We start from the raw sequence: 26,501 nt of genomic DNA on the forward strand, positions 1-26,501 counted from the left end.
GTGTCTGAAAAATGAATCCATGGATTTAAGTGTGTAACAAACAATTCTAGTGGAATGACTATCGATTAAAAGAACAAAGGAAGCTGACATATTTGCTGTCTGCAGGGAAAGACCAGGTGTTTTTCTAAAGAGTATTTCTGTTTAAAGGTGGTATTCTCTAGTCACATACAAGTTATGAGCAAGTGCGTGAAACCTAACGTTGTTTGACCCAAGAAGAAGTAGGTCTTTGTGACCTGATAGTCCTCTCTGGTCCTTATCTTTTGCAGTGCTATTAAATAGAATGGAAACTGCTTGCAGTGAAAATAGGAGGTTGTATTTTGTTAAAGGGATATTCAGGGCTTGAACAATGAAGGACTATACAAATATTGAGTTACTGTAAGTGGCTCTGGATTTTGTTCTTTAAATTGTGATCATGCTCTCCTGGCTAAAAAAAAGTAAAGTTTACTACAGAAAGTATTCCAAAGGGAAGAAATAGAAGAAATGCAAATTGCTGGAAAGTGGGTGATGGCGAACATTTTCTGTATGATGTTGGTTGTACTAGATTTTATTTGAAACAACAATTTTTTTTCTTAAAAAAGGAAAGGAAGAAAAGCGTGTTTTGGTGAAAGTGGTTTCTTTACCAGGAAGCATGAGAAGTTGTTTTAATTTCTTTGCCTTCACTGCATCATACTAAAACACTAATAAACTTCTTTTAAATTTCTGATTTGTTGATGTTGAGTTTCTCTGAGGTTACCAGAGTATATTTTGCTCTTCTCCTCACCATCCTCTACTGCTTTAGGAGTTGGTAGCTAGTTTGCAAGTGCATTGTCTGTTTGGTGATTGGAGAATGATTTTATCATAGGAACAGGAGCTGGAAAGAACAGGCATTTCACTGCAGATGGAGGACATACTCCTGTGAGGCCAACACCGACAAATGGCTCACAACCATTCGTTCAGTTCTGGGAAAATGCCAGAGCCTCAGTGAAAGATTTGTGAGTGTAGTGTGCAGCAAGCATAATGGCTTGATTGGGAACTGGAAATACTACTTCTGAGAAGTACTAAATACATTCGTGTAACGAAACTTTTCATCTGCCACAGCAGGAAACATGTTTTGACGAATGCTGTAATCCCTGCAGAGTCCTGAATTAAGTGCTTGATTGGACCTTGTGGCAGTGAGTTCGCCAGTGTAGTGTAAACCTCAATGTAACTGAGCTGGTAGCTGGAGACTTTTGTTTGCACGCTGGTTCATCTGTAGAGAGCATTTACTCTCTCACACATCAAGTATGCATTTGCATTGTCAAGCATCCTCAGTCTCCTTAATTTGCTTAATTTTTGGGGTTCATGAGTGTTTGTCCATGGTTAGTCTTTTCCTTGATTATATGAGTCTAAGCAACTGTTGACATTACAAAGAATTTAATATTTAACCAGGGGATTGCAGACCATAAAGTGCTGCTTGTGCCATTAGCTGACCTTCTTGTGCCATGTAATGCAGGAATATCATAATACCCCAGAAAGTACAGTATGCATTGCTCTAAAATAAAACATGTGGGGAAAGCACTGAACAATAGAGGAACAGCCTTTTTAACTGAAATGTACTTAAGCAAAATGTTCTTTCTTTGTTTTGGTCAATACACTGAACTGTGGGCTGTCAGCATTAATCTCAGGACAAGTGATCCAGAAATGAGGGATTAAAGTGCATTGTGTTGGCTGCAAGGGGCGGGCAAGAATGGAGGGAGGAACTGTGGTAGTAGTGATTTCTTCATGGCCTCATATGTTTCATGTGTTTCTTGCAAGAGGGTGGTGGGAGAGTATGTGAAATATCTCTACCCTGCCTCTTGAGTAGCAATTTTCTCTCAGTCAACCTTTCTGTGGCCTTCTTAAATCAACAGTGTTTCATAGGAGACCCTTATCAGATATCCATGTTCAGGAATACACATGCTCTCAGAAGAGCTGCCTGTGGCATGGCAAATGAAATTGGCTCATGTTTGTGATGGCAGCTCCTTTAAACTAAGCTGCTGGAAAAGTATGCAATTAAAAAATGCATCATTTCCTAGGGGAGCTGTATCAAATGGCCCATTCTAAAGGTGTTCTTTGAATAGGTCAGTTGTTCTTCAATCAAAGACAAGGCTTCCAAAGGAATTAAGGGTGATTTTGTGAAAATTAAATTTAAAGTACAAGTGCTGTACATGCGTATCTCCGTCTTGCTAAACCTAACCTGTATTGGCTTAAGACCTATTCTGGTTTGCAAGTACTTCCACCAGTATAAACAAATTAGGCCTAGGAAGTTATAGTTGCTCAACTACTACTCTTTAAACAAGAAAAAGTGTTAAAAAAATCCAACCACACTGCAAAGAACCAACCAACCAACCTCCTCTTTTCCCCCCAAGTCCCAACCAGCTCCACTTCCCCAGGTGTCTGTGCGACTATATCTCTGTATTGTAACAGCATGGTGGAAACAGTGCTGCTTTCCTCTATGGGTGGTCTGACTTGTTAGTTGAGTGTCAGAATGGCCCTCATTTTATTACTGTTTCTGAGCTTGTGCTCTCGAGCGCTCAGTTGAATACCTTATTGCCTCTCCTAACAGAGCTGCCAAGAAGGAACCATGAATGCTGGTTCACTGTACTTATATCTGTGCTTACCTGCCTCTGCTGGTGGTGCGAGCTGAAATGTCATATGCAAGGATACATGAAATGAGTGCAAGCAGTGCAGTGTCTTACCCTTGTGCAACAAGATCTATCAGAGTTGTTCTACAGTGTCATAAATTGTCTACCCATTGACGGTAGAATGGCTGTCACATTAATTACTTTCTACTGTTGTATTTCAGTTAAACTGTTTCCCAGGCTGATGTAGTTACATTGGTGTACTGTTCTAAGCTGGTGTGTGCTTTCAGTAGGTCAAATTTCCTAACCCAACCCTCCAGTTAAATACGTACTTGACTCTGTGGGGAAGATTATACTACAGTTTGGCTACATATTTTTGTCTTTTTAAGCAAAGCTTCAGAGTAGCTGTTTGTAATGGTGGTTTAACTTGACTTTTATCTTGAAAGTATATGACCAAAATGGAATTTCTGCAGGTGTTGCAGGAGGGAAGTGTGAGCGTATAAAATTCTTCCCCTATCTCTTTTTCAGCTTTCTGAAACAAAAGTCTTCACTTCATCTTCTGTTCCAGCTGAAAATCATGTGACTCCTGGGCAAAGGTAAGCTCTTTTGCCATGTTTTCCATATACGTTAAAAACCTTCTCCTTGATTAAGCAATGTTAGCTTGCACACATAAAATATTGAATAAAAACATTGTCAGAGACTGGTCAAAGTCATCTCAAAATTGAAAAATCCATCAAATTGTTGTTTCTGTGAGTTCCTGAGTTTTGACTGTGAAAGTGGAGACAAACTTACCAAATTTGTGAGCATAACACACCTTCTGCATTGGGACTACTTATAGGCAGGAAGAAAAAAGTAGCTGGGAAAGAATATATTTTGCCATTGAAAAGGAAGCTCTAGCTTTAGTGTCCAGAAAATGGAAAGTCTGTCTTTGTAGATGCAGAAAGTCTTCAGAATGTAGACAAATCTGACAAATGTGTTAAATGAAAGCTTACATTGGCAAAAAGGTAAATTCCCTGCTAAACATAGCAATATTAGGGCTTTACTGATGGCAGAAGGTTAAGATCAAGAACCAAAAATGTCAGTTGCTGCCTTCCTTTGCTTGGCTTTGTCTTCAAATGCCTTGCTGGTGATGTTGTAAAATCAACTGCCTCCATTAGCCTCATGTTTCTGAAGAGCAGGTTAAAGTTTAGTGATGAAGACTCGGTAACTGGATAGCATGGGACCTGAAAACTAAATGGGCTAATGGTCTCAAATGTCCTGATTCTGCTGCACTGCAGCAAAATATTCTGGATAATATGGATGTGATTTGCATGAGGCATGGTGTCAGATGATGTATAGTTTATATTTCTTTCTTCCTTATATATTCATATGTTTTTTGTTTTATTCTTCCAGTGGATGTCCCTCTAATTATGTTAAAAGTGTTTTAGTTCATCCACTCAGATTGGGGTGGGATTTTTGTGTTTATTACTTATTGGCAAAAAACTCCCTTCTCTCTCTTTGTATGATGGACAAAAAACATTTGAAGATTGTTAATCAGTAGTAATTCTGTTGCTGGGACGGCGGGTTTAGCATTGTTAATGCTTTCCTCAGTGTTAGTGAAGTTTAACCATGGTATTCATTCCAGCCAAATTTCACTTTGTCTTGTAGCATTGATTTGGTGACACTGCTTCAAAAGCCGGTGACATCTACCCAAGAAACAGAAGGAAACTCATTTGAGTCTCCCCAGCAGCAGACCTTTGGCCAAGCCTTAGTATTCACAAATTCTCAGCACAGCACCCAGATGACATCAGGAACAGGCAGCTCCAATGCTGTAAACTCTTATTCTCCTCAAAGTCTGGTAAAACTATCTTATGCTTTCTAAATATTACATTTACTGAATGTTGTTAATGAGTAAATATTTCAGGTTGAACAACTTTCCCAGTGCCAGTCATTTCATGAATTGTTTTGGTATTTGTTGAAAAAGCTGGGAATGAAGAATATCATTCCTTCCCTTTATCACCCTCCAAAAATTTTTTTATTTTGCTCATTAGTTATTTCTGGTTTACATGAAGTAATTACATTAAGTTTTTATTAGAGAGCAGATGTGCTCATTGCTTGCTGATCTAGGATAAAATAATTTGTTTATGGTTAAGAGTTCTAGGCCAGAAATCTGATATCTTATTTCCAAGCACATATTCAACTGCTTCTTGTGGAAGCATGCCTATTTTTGAGTCAGTTTTAAGGTTGTGAGATGCGGTGTTTATTCTCTAAAAATCAGTCCAGCTATTAGTAAATCTATATTTTTAGATGCATGGGTTCAAGTAAGTTAGTATTACTGTGATTACAGTCATGGAAGTTTTTACTGGTCATTTGTTAATAATCTACATCCAAAAAGATTTTAGTTGCTGCCGGATAGAAGCTCCACTCCTTCCCCTCTTCTTCTTTTTCTTTTGGTAGTCGGCAGTTCTTTGTTCTGGCTTTGGAGAGCTAAGATCCTCTAAACTGGCAAACTCTGCTGGCTCCCAAATCTTGGACCAATTGAAATCACCAGGATTGGGTCAGTTTACCTCTCAACAAACCAATAGCAATTCTGCCACCACGAGCACAGCTGCTGCGTCATCCTGGGATCTAAAACCACCTAGTACTCAGTCATCAGTCCTCAGTCAGTTTGGTAAGTGCTTTGACACAGCTTCTTCTCTCTTTCTCTCTATATTAGCTGGTAAAATTTCTTAATGCCAATGATAGTTTAAAATTACTTAAATGAAAGACTTTTCCTAAAAAATTTACAACATTTTAAGTGTTATGTTTATTTCCTGGTAATAGGCATCACAAGTATATCATAAACTAAGTTTTGTTAACTTTAAGCCTGTCCATAAATGTCATTACATCTTTAAAGTTATTGAGCCTTCCAGGTAATGACATCTTTGATTTAGTGTGCTTGAATATTTACATGAAACTTTATTGATGGCTGTTTTTTAACGCTGGAAACGACTTATTTTCTTTGTACCTGTGCTTTTATCTGAGTGCAAAGTTGTGTACTGGTATTTTGGTTTTTTTTCCTGTATTTTCTCTTCTAATCGTTACATGAATTTTGAATGTGTACTATGTAATTTCTTCATAATGCACATCCCGCCTCAGTATTCTTTCCCTAGTGTGCTGTGAATGATTCAGGTTACTTGTTTTGTACATTTATAATTGTATGAAATTTTCATGTAATTGAGTAAATTTAGTAGCAGCAGTGAGAATGACAGAAACTTATTTTCTGCAGTGTTGTTCCTAGCAGTATTCTCACTGTAAAGAAGATAGCTCTTGCGTCTCTCGTATGTGTGTATTGTGTAGTTAAGCAACCATTGGTAACAGTTACTGTCGCTGACATGTAGAAATTCTAAAAAAAAAATTATGTACATTTTAATGCTTTCTAATGGATGTTACCAACTGAATAAAAAACCCTGCACAATGTAAATGCTGGAAGTCTCTGTGGTGGCTGAGCAGTACTTAAGTCACTTCATGGTTTTCAGCATGCGAAAACTATGAAAGGGAATACTGGGGGAAAAAAAACTGTTCATGTCCAGCATGTCTTTGACTCTCAGCTATTATGAGATGGTAGAAGACTTTCTGGTTTTCTTTAATTTTCTACTTTGTAGGGGCAGGGAATCCTAAATCATAACACCTCTAAATTGCTACAGCTCTTTACCCCTTGGAAGTATTCATATTATATTAGCACAGTTAATTGCCGTGAAACTTGAAGTATTTGATTAAAATAATATGTGACAGTTTTTGATGACTTGTGTGTGTTGAGACTGTGTAGATGGGTTTGTTTTCATATTTTTGGGAGTAACTAAATAATGCTTGGTCATAGCTGTTTATTTAAAGTAGAAGATAAATCAACTGTTGTCCTTATTAGTGTTAGAGTGGTAATGATCCATATGAAACCCCTGTGATGTCTGAGAAGACTTGCAAATGTCTTAGTCAAAAAGACTTAGAATCATAACTATTAAGCACCACCCGGATTCTTGCAAAAAAGAGTAGAAGTGTGAAGAGCAGAGTTCAGTGCTTTAATTTTGATATTTTTTTTTCTCGACACTGACCAGACTTTAAATCCCAGCCTGAGCCATCTCCAGTTCTGAGCCAGCTGACCCAGCGACAGCAACAGCAAATGCAGGTGGTTCCTGTTCCTTCTCCTGGACTGGAGTCGTCCTCCTCCCAGGCAAAACTCCGAGAGCCATCACCAGTAGACACCTCTACAGCTGTTAGCAAAATATTACAGCTCCCCTCTATTTCTATGGATAACCAGGCAGTGACTGTTCAACAAACCCAGCAGAAGCAGATTAAACCACCAAAAAGGAGGATAACTCCAGCATCCAAGGTGGGTAATTGAGTGGTGGCTTGTCATTAGTGAATGTAAAAACCATAAAAACTTGTGTCAGCACTGGCATAGCCAGCAGGACCAGGGTGTGGTGACTGTCCCCCTGTACTGGGCACTGGTGAGGCTGCACCTCAAATCTTGCGTCAGGTTCTGGGTCTCTCACACAGGGAAGATGTTGAGGGGCTGAAGTGCATCCAGAGAAGGGAACATACCTGGGGAAGGTCTGGAGCACAGGCCTGCGGAGCAGCTGAGGGAGCTGCAGGGGCTCAGTCTGGAGAAAAGGAGGCTCAGGGGAAACTTCATCACTCTCTAGAATGAGAGTGTAGCCAGGTGGAGATTGGTCTCTTCTCCCAGTTAACAAGTGACGAGACAAGAGGAAACAGCCTCAAGTTGCACTAGGGAAGGTTTTGTTTGGATATAAGGAAAAAGGTCATCACTCAGGGGGTTGTTGATCCCTGGAGCAGGCTGCCTAGGTAAGTGATGGAGTTACCATCCCTGGAACTGTTTACAAGATGTGAAAGTGTGGTGCTTAGAAACATGGTTTGGTAGTGCTGGCTTTAATAGTTGGACTTGATCTTAATGTTCTTGTCCAATTTAAATGATTCTATGATTTGATCAGTCTATGGTTTATATAAATTGCTAGGGAGAAGAAGAGCAAAGACCTTGCTATATTTCTTATTTATGAAGCAGGAAATACTAAGCTGGATAGCTATTAGGTCCAACATATTGTGGTGGTACCTTTTGCAAGCAGATGGCTGGTTGCTTTTTAAGGAAAGTGGCTGTTGCTGTGTGATTTTTAGTTTGATTTAGTAGCCACAATATGAATATCGGTGGAGGGGGGGAGGGAAGTATGCAGATGATACTTTGTTATTGTGGAATAGTATAGTTTACTCCTTCAGCTCCAGATTCGGTGAATTGATCTCACCTTGCAGATGTATACAAAGGGAATTATGGCTTTTTTTTCTTCCTTTAAGATTCCTGCCTCTGCTGTGGAGATGCCTGGATCAGCTGACATGACAGGGTTAAATGTTCAGTTTGGAGCTCTTGAGTTTGGATCAGAGCCTACACTCCCAGAGTTTGGATCAGCTTCAAGCAGTGAGAATACCAGCCAGGCGACCAACAATAGCTTATATTCAAAATCAGTAAAGTACGTATGAGTTGCCCTCCCCGAATTCTCATGTGTTCTTGAAAGGGGTCAAGTTTGTGCCAAAAACATCAAGACAGGGTTACAATGTAATGAGAGGGGAAAACATGATGACTTATTTTCTGTGGACTGTATCTTAAATGATAAACTTCTCTTCTAATAATAATCCAAATCTCCCTGGATGGATAGATGTGAAGGTAGAGATGACATGCATATAAATAAACTTTTAATAAGCTATCCGTTAAAGAATTTCTTTCTCATGTAAAATTGCCCTAATTTTCAAGTGTTTTGGGGATTTGTTCCTCACTACCCATGTTTTTCTTCATCTAATCCAGCAGAGTTGACCTTTATACCATATGTGTGTTAGTAGATTGGCATCAGGTTACAGATCTGATGCTCCTACAGGATGAGAAAATGAGAAAAGAAGCTAGGCTTTCTGTATGCAGAAGCTTTACTGGAATGCTGAAATAGTCAGTGATAAGTGCCAGTGTACCAGTTATTTTTATTTCCTTACTAATTGAAAAATTGGCATCAGTAAAAAACTTCCTGAAGTTAACTCAGAAATATCAATAAAAATGAACTTTCATATAACTTTTAGTTTTATAAATTATATTTAAACTAATTGGAAAATAAAACATTCCTGCATGTTTTAAAGTATTTTTGGCTCTTTGCATAAGTCATTCTGTAACATTAAAAATCTATTGTAAAAAGAATGCTATTGTGGTTATTCATCATATACCAGGGTTTATCAATTTTGCTTGTTTAAGAAAGAAGTATTATGATAAGCTATTAATCCATGGAAAAGGTGGAAATAACATGACTGAAAAGTGCTTTTGTGTAAATTCTTGTCTGGAACAAGGAAGGTGAATGGTGCTTAGTGCAGCTGATGTTTTAAAACAGTGATTAGTGAGAACCAAGGCAATATAATTTTTTTTTACATTCTTAGATTTTCTAATTATAAGTATTTTAGATTTTTCTGCGTATTTAATGTAGTTCTAGATAGCTATATAGGCGTTGATATTTTCATGAAGGTATTTGAAATACTTAACAAGATGATAAATTATTTTTTTTCCAGTGATTCTTTGAATACCTCTTTGCCAGTATCCAATACAGTACAGGACTCCACCTACACAACCTCTGCCATCAGCTCTTCCAGCTTGACCTGCTCATCCCAGAGCACTAGCCCAGTAACAACTTCCTCCTATGACCAGACTTCTGTGCATAGCAGGATAGCATACCAAAGCTCCATGGCCTTGTCTGAACCAACCCCTGTTGCAGTTACGGTGAGTTCATTTACAGAAACAGGACCTATAAATGGGGGAATATTCTTACCTGTGTTCGGTTTGTATTCCCCTGATACATTAAGGCTTTAACCAAGCCAAGTGGTATTTTTGATTCCCAAGCCCACCCTCTTACTTGTTTTTGCTTTTCCTGATAGATAGTAATTTTTGATAATACTGTATTTGGGATATAAGAACCTCTGATTTTGTGGGTTTTGACATCTTAAATTGTCTTTTGATCTTTTTTTAGTAACACTTAAAATTCTATTCAAGTTTCCTTTGCTGAAGCTAAGGATCTGTCTCTGTATGTGAATATTAGTTATGGTATTTTGCCATTACTTGACAGTTTCTATGGAAAGGTATATTATTTACTAAATTTATATGACACCTGTCAAATGGATCCCAAATTTTTATGGGCCCCTCCAGCATTACTTTTCTGTTGTATTTAAACACCAGTGGGAATTAGTTTCATGTATTATTTTAACAAGCATAAGGAAAGGTCCAATATAGGACAAAGAATCTCTTTGGAGATTCAGACCCACCTGCTCTATTTGTATGTGGAATGTAGCTTTGTTTTAAAAGAACTGATTTTTTAAAATGTTTTAGGAACTTTTGAGAGTTTGTAAGTTTATATACTTCTGGCCTTCGTTATGTATTGGCTCAGTCACACTTGTCTTCTGCACTAGCTCGTATGTACGTACTGGTGAGGATCAAGCATAGACTATCCACTTCTGTACTCCAGCGTTATCCAAAAAACAACTGGTGCTTCTCAAGTCTTATCTTTCAATGGAAAAAAATTGGCGTCTCTGTGTAACTTGGATAGTTAAAATTGTGAGTTACATTAGATCAAAAACACAACCATTTCCTATATGTTAATGCAATTCCTTCTTTCATATTGGTGTGAACCTGAAGTTTATGTTACAGTACATGGGAAGGTCTGCTGCCTGATGGGTGTATTATGGGCAGTGTATGGGTTTCTCTGTGTTCAGGACACCTTGCACTTGAGACAACTTTATGATGTAGTTTTTTTTTAAAGGCAGTAAAAATTTAATTTTCTGCCTCATTCAATTTAGTATGACTATAGAATTTTGCATGAAGCATGTTTGACGTGATTCAGTCTAAACATTTAATATACCTCTAAGATGATTTATTAATTAATTTCTTCCTTGTTTACAGAATGGGCACAGTGGTGTTAGGACACAGGCAACACTTGACAGTAAGTTTGCAAAGCTTGGTTGAGCACAGGACTTTCTGTTTGTTCCTTGCTACTTGCTGTGCACAAAAACTTAGCAATGACATTGGATTTAAGGTTTTATATTGTTCTCCATGATTAATTTAGGGCTGACCCATTTGACTTTATTTGTGCTTGCGTGAAATGCTGCTTGCTTCTTGACTGACTACAAGTGAAATATGAAGGCAGGTCTATTAAATCTACAAACAACAGACAGCCTTAGAATTAAAGAAGCTGCTTAGCTGCTCGTTTTCTTTTTGAATTTGCCCGCCAAAAGTATTTTAATATAAAATAAAAATGCAGAATTAAAAATAAGTATGAAGGTTTTTTAGCAATTCTTCCAGTTCTGAGTTGGGAAGCTGCAAATAGCATTTAGCTGTAGTGAAACAAAGTCACATTCTTTGAGTGCACCTCTCACTAGGTATAGTTCTGTCTCCCCTGTTAGAAGCCTGTGGGGGATAAAAGTGAGAGACTTGCTTCCTCTTGAGTTTACCTTGCAAACAATACCTCAGTACTAATGCTGGTATAGGTGTTTATTTCTACATCTTGGCTGAGTTCTAATGTAGCAGGCCTGCAGTTCTCTACTTGGGAGTTAAAATAATTATAGTATTCACTCTTCCGATCTGTGTGTTGCACGGTGGAAGTTTTCAAGTACAGCAGTGTGAATTAATGTTTTTTGGAATTCTACCCACCTCAATTTTAGGTCTAACCTCCTCTTAAACATCTCTTCAGGTCGGCCATTAGTGGGACAGTGTTTTTTTAGTGCCAAGTTGATTTTAAAGGAGCAGGAGTGTATAAGCTCCGAGAGTTACTGTGTAAAAGATTGATGTATGCAAAGACAGCTTTTCAACAGGAAAAATTTTGTAGTGTCATGTACAGAGTTAATAAACAATATATGGCATTCACTACAGAACCTGTCCTTTTTTTCTACAGAAAACAAAAATCTGAGAATCCTAATACTTCTGTATTCTGTAATGGCTTTACTAGTCTCTTTTCCTATGTCAGCTCTCCTTTGAGAGCATTTCTGTTTTCTTCTTCCATTGACTCTGTTTTATGTATCCAAATGATTTTGAATTTGTGTTAACTTTTATAGGTACTTTTTTCCTTGTGTATGTACTATAATGTTCTTTGCTGTTCATCTCTTCTTCTTTGCTGTTCTTCTGTAATACCCAGGTCTCGGGCTTCCTAAATCCTTAATTCAAAGTACAGCTGATGTGTTTACTTCTGACCATCCTACTTGTCTCCTGGTTTTCTTTGTCTTGCACATTGCATTCAGGCCTCTTGTAGGAGATCTTAACATGGTGATTCTGTCCCTTCTGTTGAGGACATCTACTTTTACTTTAAGATGGGAATCCTGCTCTTATATTGAGAGTTTTAAATGTTATTTACTTCCATTTTATATATTTGCCAGAGGTCCTTAGGTGATATAGTAGCTGCCTTCATAACCATGTTTGTCACTAGGATTTCCTTCTCTAAGAGGCCATACTTACTGCCAAGGCCATGACCACTTGATTCCTGATTAAGGTTTTATATTGCAACCTAACAACCTGATTTTGGTCATTTAGCTAGGAAACCAAATCAGTAAAGTGAAGAAACTCTAAAATATGACTTCCAAGGGTATTTGATTTTTGTTTGATGACCAGTCTAAAAGTATATTCACTTACATTACAACTTAGTGAGGATCCACTAGGTAGTGGTCGCTGGTATGGTGTGGGAAAATGGCCCAGCAGAAGGTAGGGCTCAACTTAGTTTTATTGGGTGAGTGAGTGTCTCTAATTCTTTGTTATTTTTGTAGGAGAGGAAATAAGTGAAACAGCTGGGAATCATGTTGGGCAGTAGAATTTTTTAGCATCTTATTACAATATAGTGATCCTATAAACAAATTTCAATCTGTAGCCTAAAATGTGTAAGATAAAACCTAACACTTTATATTATGTAAGAAAAGTGAGTCAATATTTGACAACTCTTTAGCCATAAAAATTGCTTAATGCTGTGCTCAATTCTGGCCTTTCATTGTAGCTTTTCATTCTACTGCAGTGCACTTTTGACTGAATATACCAAAGTGATAAGTTGTTATGTACCCCTGTACTCCAGCAGTCTCCATCCCCAGAGGTGCTGTGTAGGTTGTAATGAAGGAACAGAGCTGTAGGTGAAACTAGATTTGTACAGTGCCTTTAAAAGGCAGAAATTATTTGTATTTGCTGAACCAAAAGCAAGGAATTTTAATATTATTTGTAAGCCTAAAGTTAACAATTCAGATAGTGGCAGGTGAAGTGCAGAAGGCGGTAGTTTACTACATGTGTGTAGCAGTGATAATTGTGAATTTATTGTAAGTAGAGAGCTTAAAGGGAAAAAAAGATAGTTCAGTTGTATTTGAATTTTCCTTCATAGCCAAATTGCTTGATATGGTTACCAGTTCTTAATGGTCAGATTTTTGCAGACCAAGGGCAGAATACTACTGTGTTTCTGCCATCTGGGCTGGGATGTCAAGTATGCTGGAATTTTAATTTGAATGCCACTTTTTAACTTGTTGCAGCTACTTCATCAGTTGCAGCACCTAAGACAGAGCCTTCTCCCTCACTACCTTCAGCTGGTTCTCTGCCCAGTGTGGTGTCCACCACGGCCTCGCTTCTGCCTTCAGCATCGCAGCATGTGGCAGTGTTGCCCAGCTTGCCTCAGTGCAGTGATCTGGCCAGCAGCTCACTCTCCCAGCTGAGCAGGTACAGTAGAGTTTTGGTGAACTGAGGGGGTCAGGTTTGGGGATAGGACAGGTGTAAACATGGTTCCATATGGGGCTGTCAGGCACCAGGGATCCCTTTTCTGATGTGAAACAAGAATTAGGAGAGAGATTCAGAAGAGAACGGAATGTTTCTGCTTGCAAATTATGAGCCCTGGGCTGCCTCCTAATGGCAGAGCAGTTGCTGCCCTCAAGCTTTAATGATACATATACAACTTAGCATTTCAAGAGGTTTACTTCAATCATGGTAGCTAAATCAGCTAAATTGATGCCCCCAGTTTATTTTTCTTACGTGGAACTTGCTGTTCTTGTTCAGTGTCATGTGTTTGAAGTAATTTTTTGGCAGTTTGCTACATGGCCAATTTGAAATACTGTAGTCTCATTTATATTTGTATTTCTTAAAATTAAAACCCAGAAATAATTTCACTGGGAAACTGTGTGTGTTTTCATTTTCTGGGAGATTCCTTAAGGTACTTCAAAATATCAGACTGATGTTCCTGGAAGTGCATGTAGCACAATTCATCTCGTTTGCAGTGTCTCTCTGTTCTTCTGAATGCCTGTTTCATCCTCAGTTGATGCCTTAGGATTTTAGCTTTTATATTTTTCATATATTTGTAATCCTGCAATTCTTTAGTGCATAACTCTAAAGTCCACAGAGTGTTAGCTACTGTCTTCACGTTTTGGTGAGAAAGAGCAATTCCACTCCAGGCCTGGGAATTAAGGACACCTTACTGTCTCAGGCCCTGAAAAGTATAAACCAAAGTGAATTGTTGGGGGGAGCAAACTTGAGGTAAATGACTTCATTACCTGTAGCTGTAATTGAAAGATCAATCCCCAATATGCAAATGCCAAACTTAAAAAGTATGAGAACTCATGACTGGTCATCCATTTTTGGGTGTAGCCCCTGAGGGGGGCTTCGTCTGTCCAAAAATGTACCTGAAGGCCCTTCAATAAATATAACCAATTTTTATTCCCTTAATTTTGTCTGGCCTCTGTTTTTAGGTAAGCCTGAAAAAGGCATCAAGATGACATCCTGAAGCTGTATTGATTAAGTTATATTTTTGATACTCACCTTTGTACTAAATTTGTTAAAACAAGAAACCAATTTGAGATATATCAGTTTTGTTTGGTTTTTTTTCCTGTTTCACAGCTAGGACATAGGTTTGGTGGGGGGGGGTTGTTGTTGTTTTGTTTTGTTGGGTTTTTTGCTTTGTTTTAGTTTGTTTTTTTTTGTTTTGGTGTTTTTTTTTTTTTTCTTTTTTTTTTTTCTTTTAACACTCTAGTACTTTTCTGTTGAATAAAATAGTAAATATGCTGAACAAGAACTATTTCCTTTACACTGGTCACATTTCCCCACACTGATTTGTTGAAAATCTGTACAAATGGATGGAAATTTCAGCTGGGGATCGATGCTGCTGGGTAGATACAAAGCTTTCAGCCATTGTCAGGATGCCTGAATTTCCATTATGTCTGACTTGGTAGAACTGATGGCTGTGTCTCTACTATAGGTCTGATGGTGAATCAAGGCTTATCAAAAGAGCTGGGAAGAGTGGGTGAAGAAGTTGTATAGAACTCATATGCTGGACTGAACTATGTTTTCCCTTGCTGCTTAAAGTGATTGATGTTGTTGTAATTCCTGCAGAAGGGGGACAGTTTTGAAAGTTAATCTATGAAACTGTGAAAATTTATTCTGGGACCACACCTTGAAGAGCTACCAGAAATGTTTGCTCTTAAATTAGGTCTTGGAATGTAGCTGTCAGCATTAGTATGAAAACTACTGTGTTTTCTTGTTGCTGTTTCCACAGAGGGCACAAAACTAATTTTATTGTTAGGATCTCTCCTGCTTCTTATTTAATAAGGAAGGTGTTTTTTGAGCACCAAGATGTGCTCAATGTGTTTTATGTCTTCATTTTTGTTCATTCTTTGTTCAATGTTAGTTCAGTTTATTGTCTACTGTATACAGTAGATTATACTCTTAACCTTGAATATGAGGCATAACTTGTCAGCTTAAATGTTTAAGTGCCAGTTTCTGTCACCTTTCAGGGGGACATTTGAAGATCTTTGGGTGAATTATGGGGCAGGTGCCCTGCAGTTCTAGTTAGGTGAAACACCACAAGGAGTCAAACCAAAGCACTGCCTCACTTAAAACCTGACCCCCATGGTAAGCAGCAACAGAGAAAGAATGACTAACAGAGCTTGTGCTTGTGTGAACCTTGGTTGATTTTGGACTTTGTGTCATGGAGTCATCACTATTTGATTCCTGATGCAACTATAGTTCTTCTAAAGATACAGTGAATTGAAAAATACAAATGAAAGGTGTTTTAGATGTTTCTTGTTAGTAATAAGGACTCTGTACTTTATTTTTTTCATTAAAAGGTAGTAGGATGCTAATTAAAGGAAGAAGTGCCTGTAGAGGTGTCTGAATTCATACATACACATGTACATGCCTCTGTGTGTATATGTGTATGCATATACATATTCACTCCTACGTGTAATTTTTTCTTCAGTTACTCTGTTACTTGAGATGTGCATACACACCTTGAATTTTTATTCTTTTTAATGTCCTACTGCATAGCTGTATTTGTTGAAAAGGGAAAATTAATTTTATTAATTCTTTACAATTTCCTTCCAGCTCCCTTTCTAATCATCAGAGCAGCCTCTCTCCTGCCTCAGTGTTGTCTTCAAGCACATCACATGTGGTAAGTCCTGTTAGTATTATAACATAAATTGTGGTGTCTCTTGGTACCCCAAGAACCAAAACAAGAACCTTACCTCAGGGAAGAAGGACTGTGAGCCCTCTAGTGGGGGGGAATTGATTTATACTAGATCAGGAATAGCTATGACAGAGACTTGCCAGCAGCTGCAAGGGAAATTGTTGTGCCAGCTAAGGAGGATGAAATAATAAAAAAAACTTGCTTGTAACTAGTTTATTAAAGAAACAACAAAACAAACCCAAGCTTCAAAGTGACAATCTGAAATGTCTCCAAAATGTGTATTGTTAGCAGTTTGGAGAGCCTAGGAGAGGTTAGCTGACAAAATGCGGTGATGGAATGATACATGTTATGCTTGAGTTACTGTATTATAATTTTGTGATGGTACAGCAATTTGAGTTAGCTCTCATATAATAATTTCTTTAAATCACAGAAACATCACAAGCATGCAACTTAGTTGCTTGTTCGGTACATAGATAATGCATATCTTTTGCATGTGCTGCTGTTATTTTAGAAGTTTTCTTGGGGTGTTTTTTTGGTTGTTGTTGTTTGTTTTTTTTTTTTTGTTTGTTTTTTTTTTTTTTTTTTTAAATTTTTTCCCTTTTTCCCAGCATCTTCCACTGTGGTTTATTTGCTCTGTGATCGTCATTCTTTTTGTCTCCTTTTCTAGCACACTAGTATTGAGAACACAACTTCGCTCCAGCCCTCAACAACCTTTTCAACTGCTTCAACCTCAGCCACTAGCACCACCTCCTCGGTTGTCAGCATGGCAAGCAGTATGAACACTACAAACAGCCTTGGCCTGGGTGTTACCAGTGTGTCTATACCAGCTGCTACCACACGGGCAGCTCCATTAGTGTCTTCAGGTTGGCAGTATTGACTGATCACATGGATAGACAGAGGATTTCAGTCTGCAGGCAGTTGAGCATCTCACCTGCCATAACAACGCTAAGAAGTCCACAGTCTTCACTGGCATTTCCAGCATGCTGTATTTGCTGGCTTATGAAATAAAGTTGCCTGGTTTTATGTATTTGAAATATTTGTTAGGGTGTTATGTGGCATTTATATAGCACATTCCATTCCCAGCGAGCTTTATAAATACACACTAGAGTAGTTCTGGCTTGGGAAGTTTTGAGCTATAAAATCCATCTAATTTGTATTCCAAGTTGTGATCAGCTCCTGACTATGACTTCACATAAGCTTTAGTTTCAGGCTTTTCTGTGACTTGAAATCATTTGACAGTATTAGAATATACTACAGTATCAACATTATCATAATATTACATCCTTACTGCCACTTGTAGAGAAATGAGAGATGTCTGGGTCATTGCACAGCAAATAGCACTTCAGAAGGAGGGTTCATGGATAAAGAGGGCTGCGAGGCTTCTTGAAGTGAAGTGGAAGCGATGCTAAATTCTCTTTCTTCTCTGATGATCTTGAACTGCTAAAAGAAAATCTTATAGAGAGAAGTGATGTATTATTAAGCATCAGGCTTAGTTACAGAAGTATTTCTCATTTCTATAGCTTGTAAATGAAATGTCTTATGACTGGCCAAAGTGCGTTGTTCTTTTAGTATTCTGCTTCCTAGCACTGATTCATTAAGGCAGCTGAAACCATTTCAGTCTTCTCTTTGCTATTCCTAGCTGCAGTAAGTCACCCACAGAAAGCATGCTGGCAACATATAGTGCTTTCCAGTCTACTGCTGGTGATAAAGGGAATGTGTTGACAGAGCAGGAAATGAAAGGAGAGAATTTGCTCTTTTGGAGAACGATTTCTAAATTTGCCTTCAGGAAAGGACTGAGCAAAAGAGAAGTTCCTATAATTTTTGTAATCCTCTTGGACAAAGTAAATGACAAAATCAGGCTATTCTCTGATTGGACTGTTTTCAGTCCTGTGCTTTCCCTCCCTTGAGGCATGCTTAAACTGGTCAGGCTATTTTGAACATATTCATCAAACAGCACAAAATCTCCTCTTTATAATCTAAGATAGTGCAGCTGCCACAACTTGTGAGCTATCTTGTGGGCTATCTTCAGCTCAATGCTGAAGCCTTTTCTTTTTCAAAAGCTTGTTAAAGTGTCTGTATTTTGATTCTACAGGCAAAGCTCCCCCAAACCTGCCCCAGGGTGTACCACCCTTGTTGCATAACCAGTATATTGTGGGACCTGGAGGACTTCTGCCTGCCTACCCAGTAAGCAGTTTCATTGTTTCTGTCTTTGATTTCTTAGCTCTTGGCGCAAGTGGGCCCTCCAGACCTGCTACTGTCTATGCCAAGGCATTTCTGGTGGCACATGTTAGACCTGGAATTCCTGTTCCAAATGCTAAAGAACATCTGAACTATGTTCAGTAGAGGCTTACTGTTGATTGTAAACTGAAGAGCTTTTGGTACAGACCTGGCCTGGCTGCTGTTGGAGCTAAACATGGGTGTGGCTACGGTTTTCAGTGTTAACAGGTTTTAGGTCCTTTGAATAAATTTAGGCCCCTTTTAGTTTTGTGTTATTGGAATGGATTTGCCATAGAAGTGACTGAAATGTGCCATGTATCCTGTCTGTCATGGTTTGAAAGACTGCACAAAGCTTTTTGATGTCTGACCAGCATCAACTTATTTTTGGTTATCTGTTTTTTAAATCCAAACCTTTTTATCAGTAACTTTTCTATATCAAACTGCATCTGAGGAGATACCCAGGAGGTTGTGTTGTGGTCAAGTCATCAACTCTTAAATCTTAATGTTCTTTGTAGCAATGATTACAGCAAAGAGGGCTATTGTTCTTACTCCCAAATCTGAAAGCCTGGTAGATTTTTCATAAATTCAAGATTCATGTGTCTTTGAAAACTGTATTGAAGATGGGACAGTCAGACTCTCCTCAGAGGACATTGTCACCAAGAAACAGCATCAGAGTGACAAGTCTTTTTAACTTCAGTTCTATTCTCCTTGAAATGCTACAGTGCCCCATGATATCACAATGTGACATTCAGCTGTAGATCTTTAACACCAACTGGGCTTCAGTCAAACTCAGTTCAAAGCCTCAGGTTGATCATCATCAGAAAAAGGTGTTATAATGATCTTGTATTTTTATCTGTCTTTAAGCAGATTTATGGTTATGATGATCTCCAGATGCTTCAATCCAGGCTACCAATGGTAAGTAAATGGCTTACTTAATTTTAAACAAGTTGTCTTCACTGTTGATCATTTGTGCCATTTAAATTGGTTCATTTAACGGTGGTTAAGAACTTTTTTCCTTATGTTCTATTTTTTTTTTTTATTTTACATTAGGGTTGTGTAAATTGATTGAGAGCAGCTGTTGCATCATGTATTTGTCCAACTGCAAAATCTCTAAATAGACCCAAGTGCACTCTGTGCTGCTGAGTGGAAAAATGTCTAATTTTTGTAGCAACATTATGACATTTTGTCTAATCTAGTTGAAGTCCAAGTATTTTCTTTTACCAAGAGGTAAGGTTCAACAGCAAGTACACAAGTTGGTAGCCAGTAGGTGTATCTGACAGGTTTTGAAGGTGCTCATAGGTATTGATCTTTGCATATGCATCATGGCAACGAATGCAGGTGAGCTGCAGGAGGAAGATTGTGCAAAGTTTTTTTCCTTATCTGGATCCAGATATCCATGGAATGCAAATGGCAAATGAAAGAGGCTGAGCTCCCAGGTGGATTCAAAAAAGGACTCAATCTAGACTGCAAAATGATAAAGAATTTTCCTATCAGAAGTGTAGGCTAAGGAACTTGGAGAAAAGGTTTGGTAGTAGGTAGCTGAGAACAGTTAGATACCAGAGTGATTTAGTGTACCTGTAGAGACAGAAATGGAGCAGTGAGTAGTGATCTGAGAAGACTGGATAAATGGCATCATGTAAGACCCAAATATATAGCAAGTATTCTATGTAGAGCTTGGAGCTGCCTGAGTCACATAGTTCAAAGGTGAGTGCAGAGATGACTTAGACAAACCCCTGTCAGACTGCAGACCCTGAATTAAAAAAACCCCAAGGTTGAGCACATGAATAAACACTTGTAGCAGAGGAAGTCATGATACTTAAAGAACTGTCAGTTGAAATTCATTGAATTGTTTTTGTGGCAACAAGATGCAAAATATTTGAAGCTGCAAGGCCAGGAGACACATACTGTAATGTGTTAAAACTAGTTAGATGCCTGGTGACCAAGGTGCTCTGTCACTCTCCTCCTCATCTGGTCAAGGGAGAAAATGTGTCCTGAAAGGCATGTGGGGTGAGATAAGTACAGGGAGAAATTACTTGCGGGTTACGGTCACAGGCAAAAGAGACTTGACTTGGGGAAATTAGTTAACTCATTAGCAATCAAATCAGGGCAAGTATTAAGTAGATAATGAAATAAAACCAAATCTGCAGAACACCTTCCCTTCACCTCTCATGTTTTCCTGGACTCAATTTCACTCATGATGATCTCTTCATCTCCCAGGTGGTATAGGAGGATGGGGAGTGGTACTACCTTCTGTGCCATCACACTTCTGCTCCTTCCTCCTCACATTCTTCCATGCCCCATTTTGGTTCCACAGTCCTCCAAAACTTCAATACAAGTACTTAAATGTTTTATATTGGAAGAGGTAATCTGATTGTAAGCACCTCTGCCATGAGACGGGAAACCTTCTCCTGGACCACATTGCACAGAGCCTCATATAGTCTGGCCCTGAACACTTCCTGGAATACAGTAATCTGGCTAGCTCTAGGACTTGTTTCAGTGCCTCATAATCCTCATAGTAAAGAATTTCTTTGTAATACCTGATGTAAAGCTACACTCTTTGGGTTTAGAGACATTCCCTGTAGTCCATTGCCTGTCACTGCAGATGCTGTTCAAAATTCGGTTTGCTGCTTTCTTGTAAGGTCTGTTGAAATGATGAAAGGCTGTGGTAAAGACTGCCTGGAGCATTCGCCTGGCTGAAAATACACAACTCTGTCACCTGTCAGCATAGCAGGAATGCTCTGATGCTCTGATTGCGTTTGTGATGCTGTAGTGGACCTGCGCCAAATGGTCCGGACCTTTCCTGTCATGAGGCCTTCAGAGACAATAATCACGAAAGGGAGGTGGAAAAAGGGCTCAAGACATAATTGTGATGATGATACCTAACACCAAAGAGTGTTTCTCCAAAGAAATTGAAGATAGCTAGTCCTCTGGCAGGTGACAGTGAGAAGAGTGAGTAGGGGATATGAAGACCCTTGTTTGGTAAAGGGTTTACTGTAAGTGTTCGGTGGAGATTACTTTGCCCTTGGCCAAAGTCTGGTTGCAAAGCGAGTGATGTGAGAGACAATACCAGTGTTTTCTCAGAGGCCTTTATTTTCTGTGGCATAAATAAGTGAATAAATAGAGAAATAAATACATAAATAAGTACAGCAAGTCCTTTCTCCCATACAGTAGCAGAGGCTGTATGTGTGTCAGCGTAGTGATTGTAGGCTGTGGATGCCGTGTGGTTGCTGCAGCCGTGTCTCTTGTCCCGGGTTAGAGGAGGCAGCGGGTTCAAGGTGGGTTTGTAGCGTGGGTGTGAGTCGTCGTGCGGGAGTTTGCGCTAGCGGCGCATGGCGCGTGTGAGGTTGTGCAGGTGCTGTAAAGAGGCGCGAGCTTCGAGGCGGACGTGGTCCCAGGCGCAGGCGCTGTGGTTGTGGGCGTGGAGGAAGAGGTGGATGTCCCTGAAGTACTTGTTGATGGTGAGCAGCGGGTTGCGTGGTCCTTTGAAGAGCGTGGCGCTGTCGGGGAGGCATTGCTCGAGGTGGTGGATGTGGTGCTGGAGTTTGTTGAGGAGGTGGTTGCGAGCCTGGGTGGGCCACTGCTGGCGGGTGCTGTTGGTGCTGAGGGTGCGGAAGAGGTGCTGAAGGATGCGTAGGGCGGTGGCGGCGGCTTGTTGCGGCTGGAGGTTGTTGTGGAGGAGGGTGTGGGGAAAGAAGGGCGGCTCTTGGAGGTGGCATGGCTGTGTGTGGCTGGGAGCCATGTCCCGGAGGAGGGAGAGGGCGTCGCCCGGGAAGGTGTCGTCGTGTGTCCAGAGCTGTTGGCAGGCGAGGGTGGTGGCGAGAGCGGTGAGGAGGAGCAGGAGGGCCGGGACGGCGCGTGGCTGTGGGGGCGTGGGCGCAGCCATGGTGGTTGTGTGGGTTGCTGTCGGGTGGTGCTGGGCAGGAGCGTGGTGAGGCCCAGTGGTGCTGCTGCTGGTTGTGGTGGCGGCGGCGGCGGCTGTGCTTGGGGTGCCGCCGGGTGCGCGGCTTTGTACCGAGGCAGCTTTCCCTTCACCGCTTTCTGATTGCTGGGAGTTTCCGCTCGTGGTTTTCAGTCCGGGCTGGTGGCTGTGGTGGTCTCGGGGCAGCGTTTAGTTGGGGTGTCGGTGGTTGGGGATTGCGGTGGCAGTGGTGTGCCGGGGGAGAGTGGCGGTAGTGGGTGAGTGGGGGTTGCGAAGGCACTGGGTCCGAGGCGCCGGGGTCAGGTGTGTTGGGGAGGGATGTTGGGTTTCCCCTTTCAGCTGCAGGGCTAGCAGCTGGACCGTGCTGCGCAGCTGAAGCCTCTCTTTTGTGCCTAAGCATTGTTTCCACCTGCAAAGCCTTGGTGGTGCCTGTGGTCACTTTGCTTTTCGCTTTGTGGCATGCCTGTATTTTCATCTTAGCCACTGTTTTCCGTTTGTGGTTGCGAGGGGTGTGCCGTGATGTCAGTGGGCCAGGCCCATCTATGTCCCTCCTGCAGTGAATGCCAGGGACAGTGGCAGTGGACAAAGGAATGTCCGTGGGCGTTAGCCTTGGTGGCCTGGTTGTGTCCTAGAATGGAGGGGGCCTAGGTGCAGTCTCGGAGGCCGAGGTGGCGCGCCAACAAGACACTGAAAAGTAGGCGCAGTGAAGAAGGTGTAGGGAAACAGGAAGAGCTGTGCTGCTCCTGTGTTGCTTGCTGTGTGTCTATGGTCCCGTGTGTCTGGCCCCAGAGTCAGGGCGTGGTTGTGTTTCCGCTGCTTCCATGGATGAGGCAGCCAGAGAGCGGGACTGTCCCCCATGTAAGCCAGGGTGTTGTGTTTTGGGGTGGCGGGAGCCCTCCTCTGGAACAGTTTGTCCAGTTCAGGGCTCTTTAGTCCATGAGAGGTGTGGAGCTTTTGGAGGGAATGGCTCTGAGGATGCAGAGGGGGCCAGGGCACGACACTTGTGAGAAAGGCTGAGGGAGCTGGCCTTCTTCAGCTGCGGTCGAGAAGACCTGCCAGTCGTTTTGGATGCCTTTAACCAGAGGCGCAAAATATGGGGAGTTGTGAAGAGGAATTAGTGGTGTTTTCAGAGTTACAGGGGGGCGATACCGCTGGCCTCGTGGGCACTTTGTGGGATTGTTCCTTTGAGCGGTGCATGGGATTTGAAAGTTTTGGGGAAAACAGGCTGTGGAGACGAGCGTGGGTTGTATCCTTGTGCCTCAGTGAGCTGCAGCCGCGCTGCCCAAGTCGCAAAAAGGCAAGAGGCGGGAGGCCAGCGTGAAGAGTGAAGATCCCAAGGCCACTGGTAGGGGAGGCTGACGTTTGAAACCATCTTAGCGAGCTGCATGTGCACAAGTGCGTGGCACATGAAGAGCTTTCCTGTGTGCCTCCTGGGCGAGTGGGTCGCTGGAGTTGCTAGCTAGGCCAGCGTGCGTGGCTTCTGAGACCCGGTGTCTTGTCGGTGGAAGTTCCCAATAGCTGGAAGAAGGGAAATAGAGCCCTCGTTTTTGTAGTGGGGAAAGCAGAAGATGGTGGGAATTGCAGGGCAGTCAGTGTGACGTCTTGTGTCGGGCAAGATGGTGGCACTGCTTCTCCTGGAAGCTCTGCTAAGGCCTATGGAAAACAAAGAGGTGACTGGAAACCAGGAACGTGGCTTTCCAAAGGGGCAGATTGCCGTTTGTGGCAGTTTTGGTGCCGTTCTATGGTTAGGGCTACGCAGCAGTGGTGGATGGGGGCAGAGTAAGTGACCGTGTGTGCCTGGGCTTGTGCGGAGTGTTTGACGCTGTCCCGCACGACGTCCTTGTCTGTAAGTCAGAGAGCCACGTATTGGATGGACGGAGCCCGGTGTGCAAAAAGCAGATGGGCCGCAGCGGTGCTTTCCATCCCTAGCGTGTCTTTATTTTTGTGATTCCGTGGCGTTGGCCAAACGCTGGCATTGCTGTTGCGAAGGGGATGCTGCCGGATTCTGCTTGGGCAGGGGCTGGTGCGGAGGCCTGAGTAAGGCGGGGCTTCTGGTAGGGGGTTGAGGGTAGGCGGCTTTCCCCTGGCGCAAAGGCTGGTTGCAGTGCTAGGAGGAAGAGAGGCGGTGGCAGTGTTTAATGCAAGGCCTTTATTTTCTGTGGCATAAGTACGTGAATAAATAGAGAAATAAATAAATAAATAAATAAGTACATCCATCAGTCAATAAATACATGAATAAGTAAGTCGAGCAAGTCCTTTTTCCCGTTCAGTAGCAGAGGCTGTATGTGTGTCAGCGTAGTGATTGTAGGCTGTGGATGCCGTGTGGTTGCTGCAGCCGTGTCTCTTGTCCCGGGTTAGAGGAGGCAGCGGGTTCAAGGTGGGTTTGTAGCGTGGGTGTGAGTCGTCGTGCGGGAGTTTGCGCTAGCGGCGCATGGCGCGTGTGAGGTTGTGCAGGTGCTGTAAAGAGGCGCGAGCTTCGAGGCGGACGTGGTCCCAGGCGCAGGCGCTGTGGTTGTGGGCGTGGAGGAAGAGGTGGATGTCCCTGAAGTACTTGTTGATGGTGAGCAGCGGGTTGCGTGGTCCTTTGAAGAGCGTGGCGCTGTCGGGGAGGCATTGCTCGAGGTGGTGGATGTGGTGCTGGAGTTTGTTGAGGAGGTGGTTGCGAGCCTGGGTGGGCCACTGCTGGCGGGTGCTGTTGGTGCTGAGGGTGCGGAAGAGGTGCTGAAGGATGCGTAGGGCGGTGGCGGCGGCTTGTTGCGGCTGGAGGTTGTTGTGGAGGAGGGTGTGGGGAAAGAAGGGCGGCTCTTGGAGGTGGCATGGCTGTGTGTGGCTGGGAGCCATGTCCCGGAGGAGGGAGAGGGCGTCGCCCGGGAAGGTGTCGTCGTGTGTCCAGAGCTGTTGGCAGGCGAGGGTGGTGGCGAGAGCGGTGAGGAGGAGCAGGAGGGCCGGGACGGCGCGTGGCTGTGGGGGCGTGGGCGCAGCCATGGTGGTTGTGTGGGTTGCTGTCGGGTGGTGCTGGGCAGGAGCGTGGTGAGGCCCAGTGGTGCTGCTGCTGCTGGTGGTGGTGGCGGCGGCGGCGGCTGTGCTTGGGGTGCCGCCGGGTGCGCGGCTTTGTACCGAGGCAGCTTTCCCTTCACCGCTTTCTGATTGCTGGGAGTTTCCGCTCGTGGTTTTCAGTCCGGGCTGGTGGCTGTGGTGGTCTCGGGGCAGCGTTTAGTTGGGGTGTCGGTGGTTGGGGATTGCGGTGGCAGTGGTGTGCCGGGGGAGAGTGGCGGTAGTGGGTGAGTGGGGGTTGCGAAGGCACTGGGTCCGAGGCGCCGGGGTCAGGTGTGTTGGGGAGGGATGTTGGGTTTCCCCTTTCAGCTGCAGGGCTAGCAGCTGGACCGTGCTGCGCAGCTGAAGCCTCTCTTTTGTGCCTAAGCATTGTTTCCACCTGCAAAGCCTTGGTGGTGCCTGTGGTCACTTTTGCTTTTCGCTTTGTGGCATGCCTGTATTTTCATCTTAGCCACTGTTTTCCGTTTGTGGTTGCGAGGGGTGTGCCGTGATGTCAGTGGGCCAGGCCCATCTATGTCCCTCCTGCAGTGAATGCCAGGGACAGTGGCAGTGGACAAAGGAATGTCCGTGGGCGTTAGCCTTGGTGGCCTGGTTGTGTCCTAGAATGGAGGGGGCCTAGGTGCAGTCTCGGAGGCCGAGGTGGCGCGCCAACAAGACACTGAAAAGTAGGCGCAGTGAAGAAGGTGTAGGGAAACAGGAAGAGCTGTGCTGCTCCTGTGTTGCTTGCTGTGTGTCTATGGTCCCGTGTGTCTGGCCCCAGAGTCAGGGCGTGGTTGTGTTTCCGCTGCTTCCATGGATGAGGCAGCCAGAGAGCGGGACTGTCCCCCATGTAAGCCAGGGTGTTGTGTTTTGGGGTGGCGGGAGCCCTCCTCTGGAACAGTTTGTCCAGTTCAGGGCTCTTTAGTCCATGAGAGGTGTGGAGCTTTTGGAGGGAATGGCTCTGAGGATGCAGAGGGGGCCAGGGCACGACACTTGTGAGAAAGGCTGAGGGAGCTGGCCTTCTTCAGCTGCGGTCGAGAAGACCTGCCAGTCGTTTTGGATGCCTTTAACCAGAGGCGCAAAATATGGGGAGTTGTGAAGAGGAATTAGTGGTGTTTTCAGAGTTACAGGGGGGCGATACCGCTGGCCTCGTGGGCACTTTGTGGGATTGTTCCTTTGAGCGGTGCATGGGATTTGAAAGTTTTGGGGAAAACAGGCTGTGGAGACGAGCGTGGGTTGTATCCTTGTGCCTCAGTGAGCTGCAGCCGCGCTGCCCAAGTCGCAAAAAGGCAAGAGGCGGGA

The 26,501-nt window shown here is 42.6% G+C and overlaps 3 protein-coding genes across 9 annotated transcripts in view; 1 reads left to right on the forward strand and 2 right to left on the reverse strand.

Annotated features, from left to right (window-relative positions):
• The window catches only part of LOC120765087 (ubiquitin-associated protein 2-like), a 68,997-nt gene extending 49,812 nt beyond the window's left edge, over positions 1-19,185 (forward strand). For 4 of the 7 annotated variants that reach the window (XM_040089379.1, XM_040089378.1, XM_040089380.1 and 1 more), the window contains 12 exons: positions 3,108-3,175; positions 4,227-4,416; positions 5,016-5,229; positions 6,650-6,924; positions 7,899-8,071; positions 9,144-9,351; positions 10,525-10,564; positions 13,116-13,299; positions 15,949-16,015; positions 16,698-16,893; positions 18,123-18,214; positions 19,112-19,185. In XM_040089379.1, the coding sequence (XP_039945313.1) occupies positions 3,108-3,175; positions 4,227-4,416; positions 5,016-5,229; positions 6,650-6,924; positions 7,899-8,071; positions 9,144-9,351; positions 10,525-10,564; positions 13,116-13,299; positions 15,949-16,015; positions 16,698-16,893; positions 18,123-18,214; positions 19,112-19,183 (1,779 nt within the window). In that variant the 3' untranslated portion in view covers positions 19,184-19,185. The remainder of the gene's footprint in view (positions 1-3,107; positions 3,176-4,226; positions 4,417-5,015; positions 5,230-6,649; positions 6,925-7,898; positions 8,072-9,143; positions 9,352-10,524; positions 10,565-13,115; positions 13,300-15,948; positions 16,016-16,697; positions 16,894-18,122; positions 18,215-19,111) is intronic. The other 3 variants (XM_058424040.1, XM_058424041.1, XM_040089381.2) reach the window with 3 other exon arrangements.
• A 2,355-nt stretch (positions 19,186-21,540) lies between these two features.
• On the reverse strand, positions 21,541-22,130 carry LOC120765091 (interferon-like). Its single transcript, XM_040089388.2, has one exon. It carries the CDS (start codon positions 22,128-22,130, stop codon positions 21,567-21,569), a length of 564 nt encoding a protein of 187 aa, XP_039945322.1. The 3' UTR covers positions 21,541-21,566.
• Positions 22,131-24,587: 2,457 nt separating this feature from the next.
• LOC120765092 (interferon-like) lies at positions 24,588-25,151 on the reverse strand. Its single transcript, XM_040089389.2, has one exon. The coding sequence runs from the start codon at positions 25,149-25,151 to the stop codon at positions 24,588-24,590; it is 564 nt and encodes a 187-aa protein (XP_039945323.1).
• Positions 25,152-26,501: the final 1,350 nt, after the last annotated feature.

This window comes from Hirundo rustica, chromosome Z (assembly GCF_015227805.2).
Source record: "Hirundo rustica isolate bHirRus1 chromosome Z, bHirRus1.pri.v3, whole genome shotgun sequence".
Taxonomy (NCBI): Eukaryota; Metazoa; Chordata; class Aves; order Passeriformes; family Hirundinidae; genus Hirundo; species Hirundo rustica.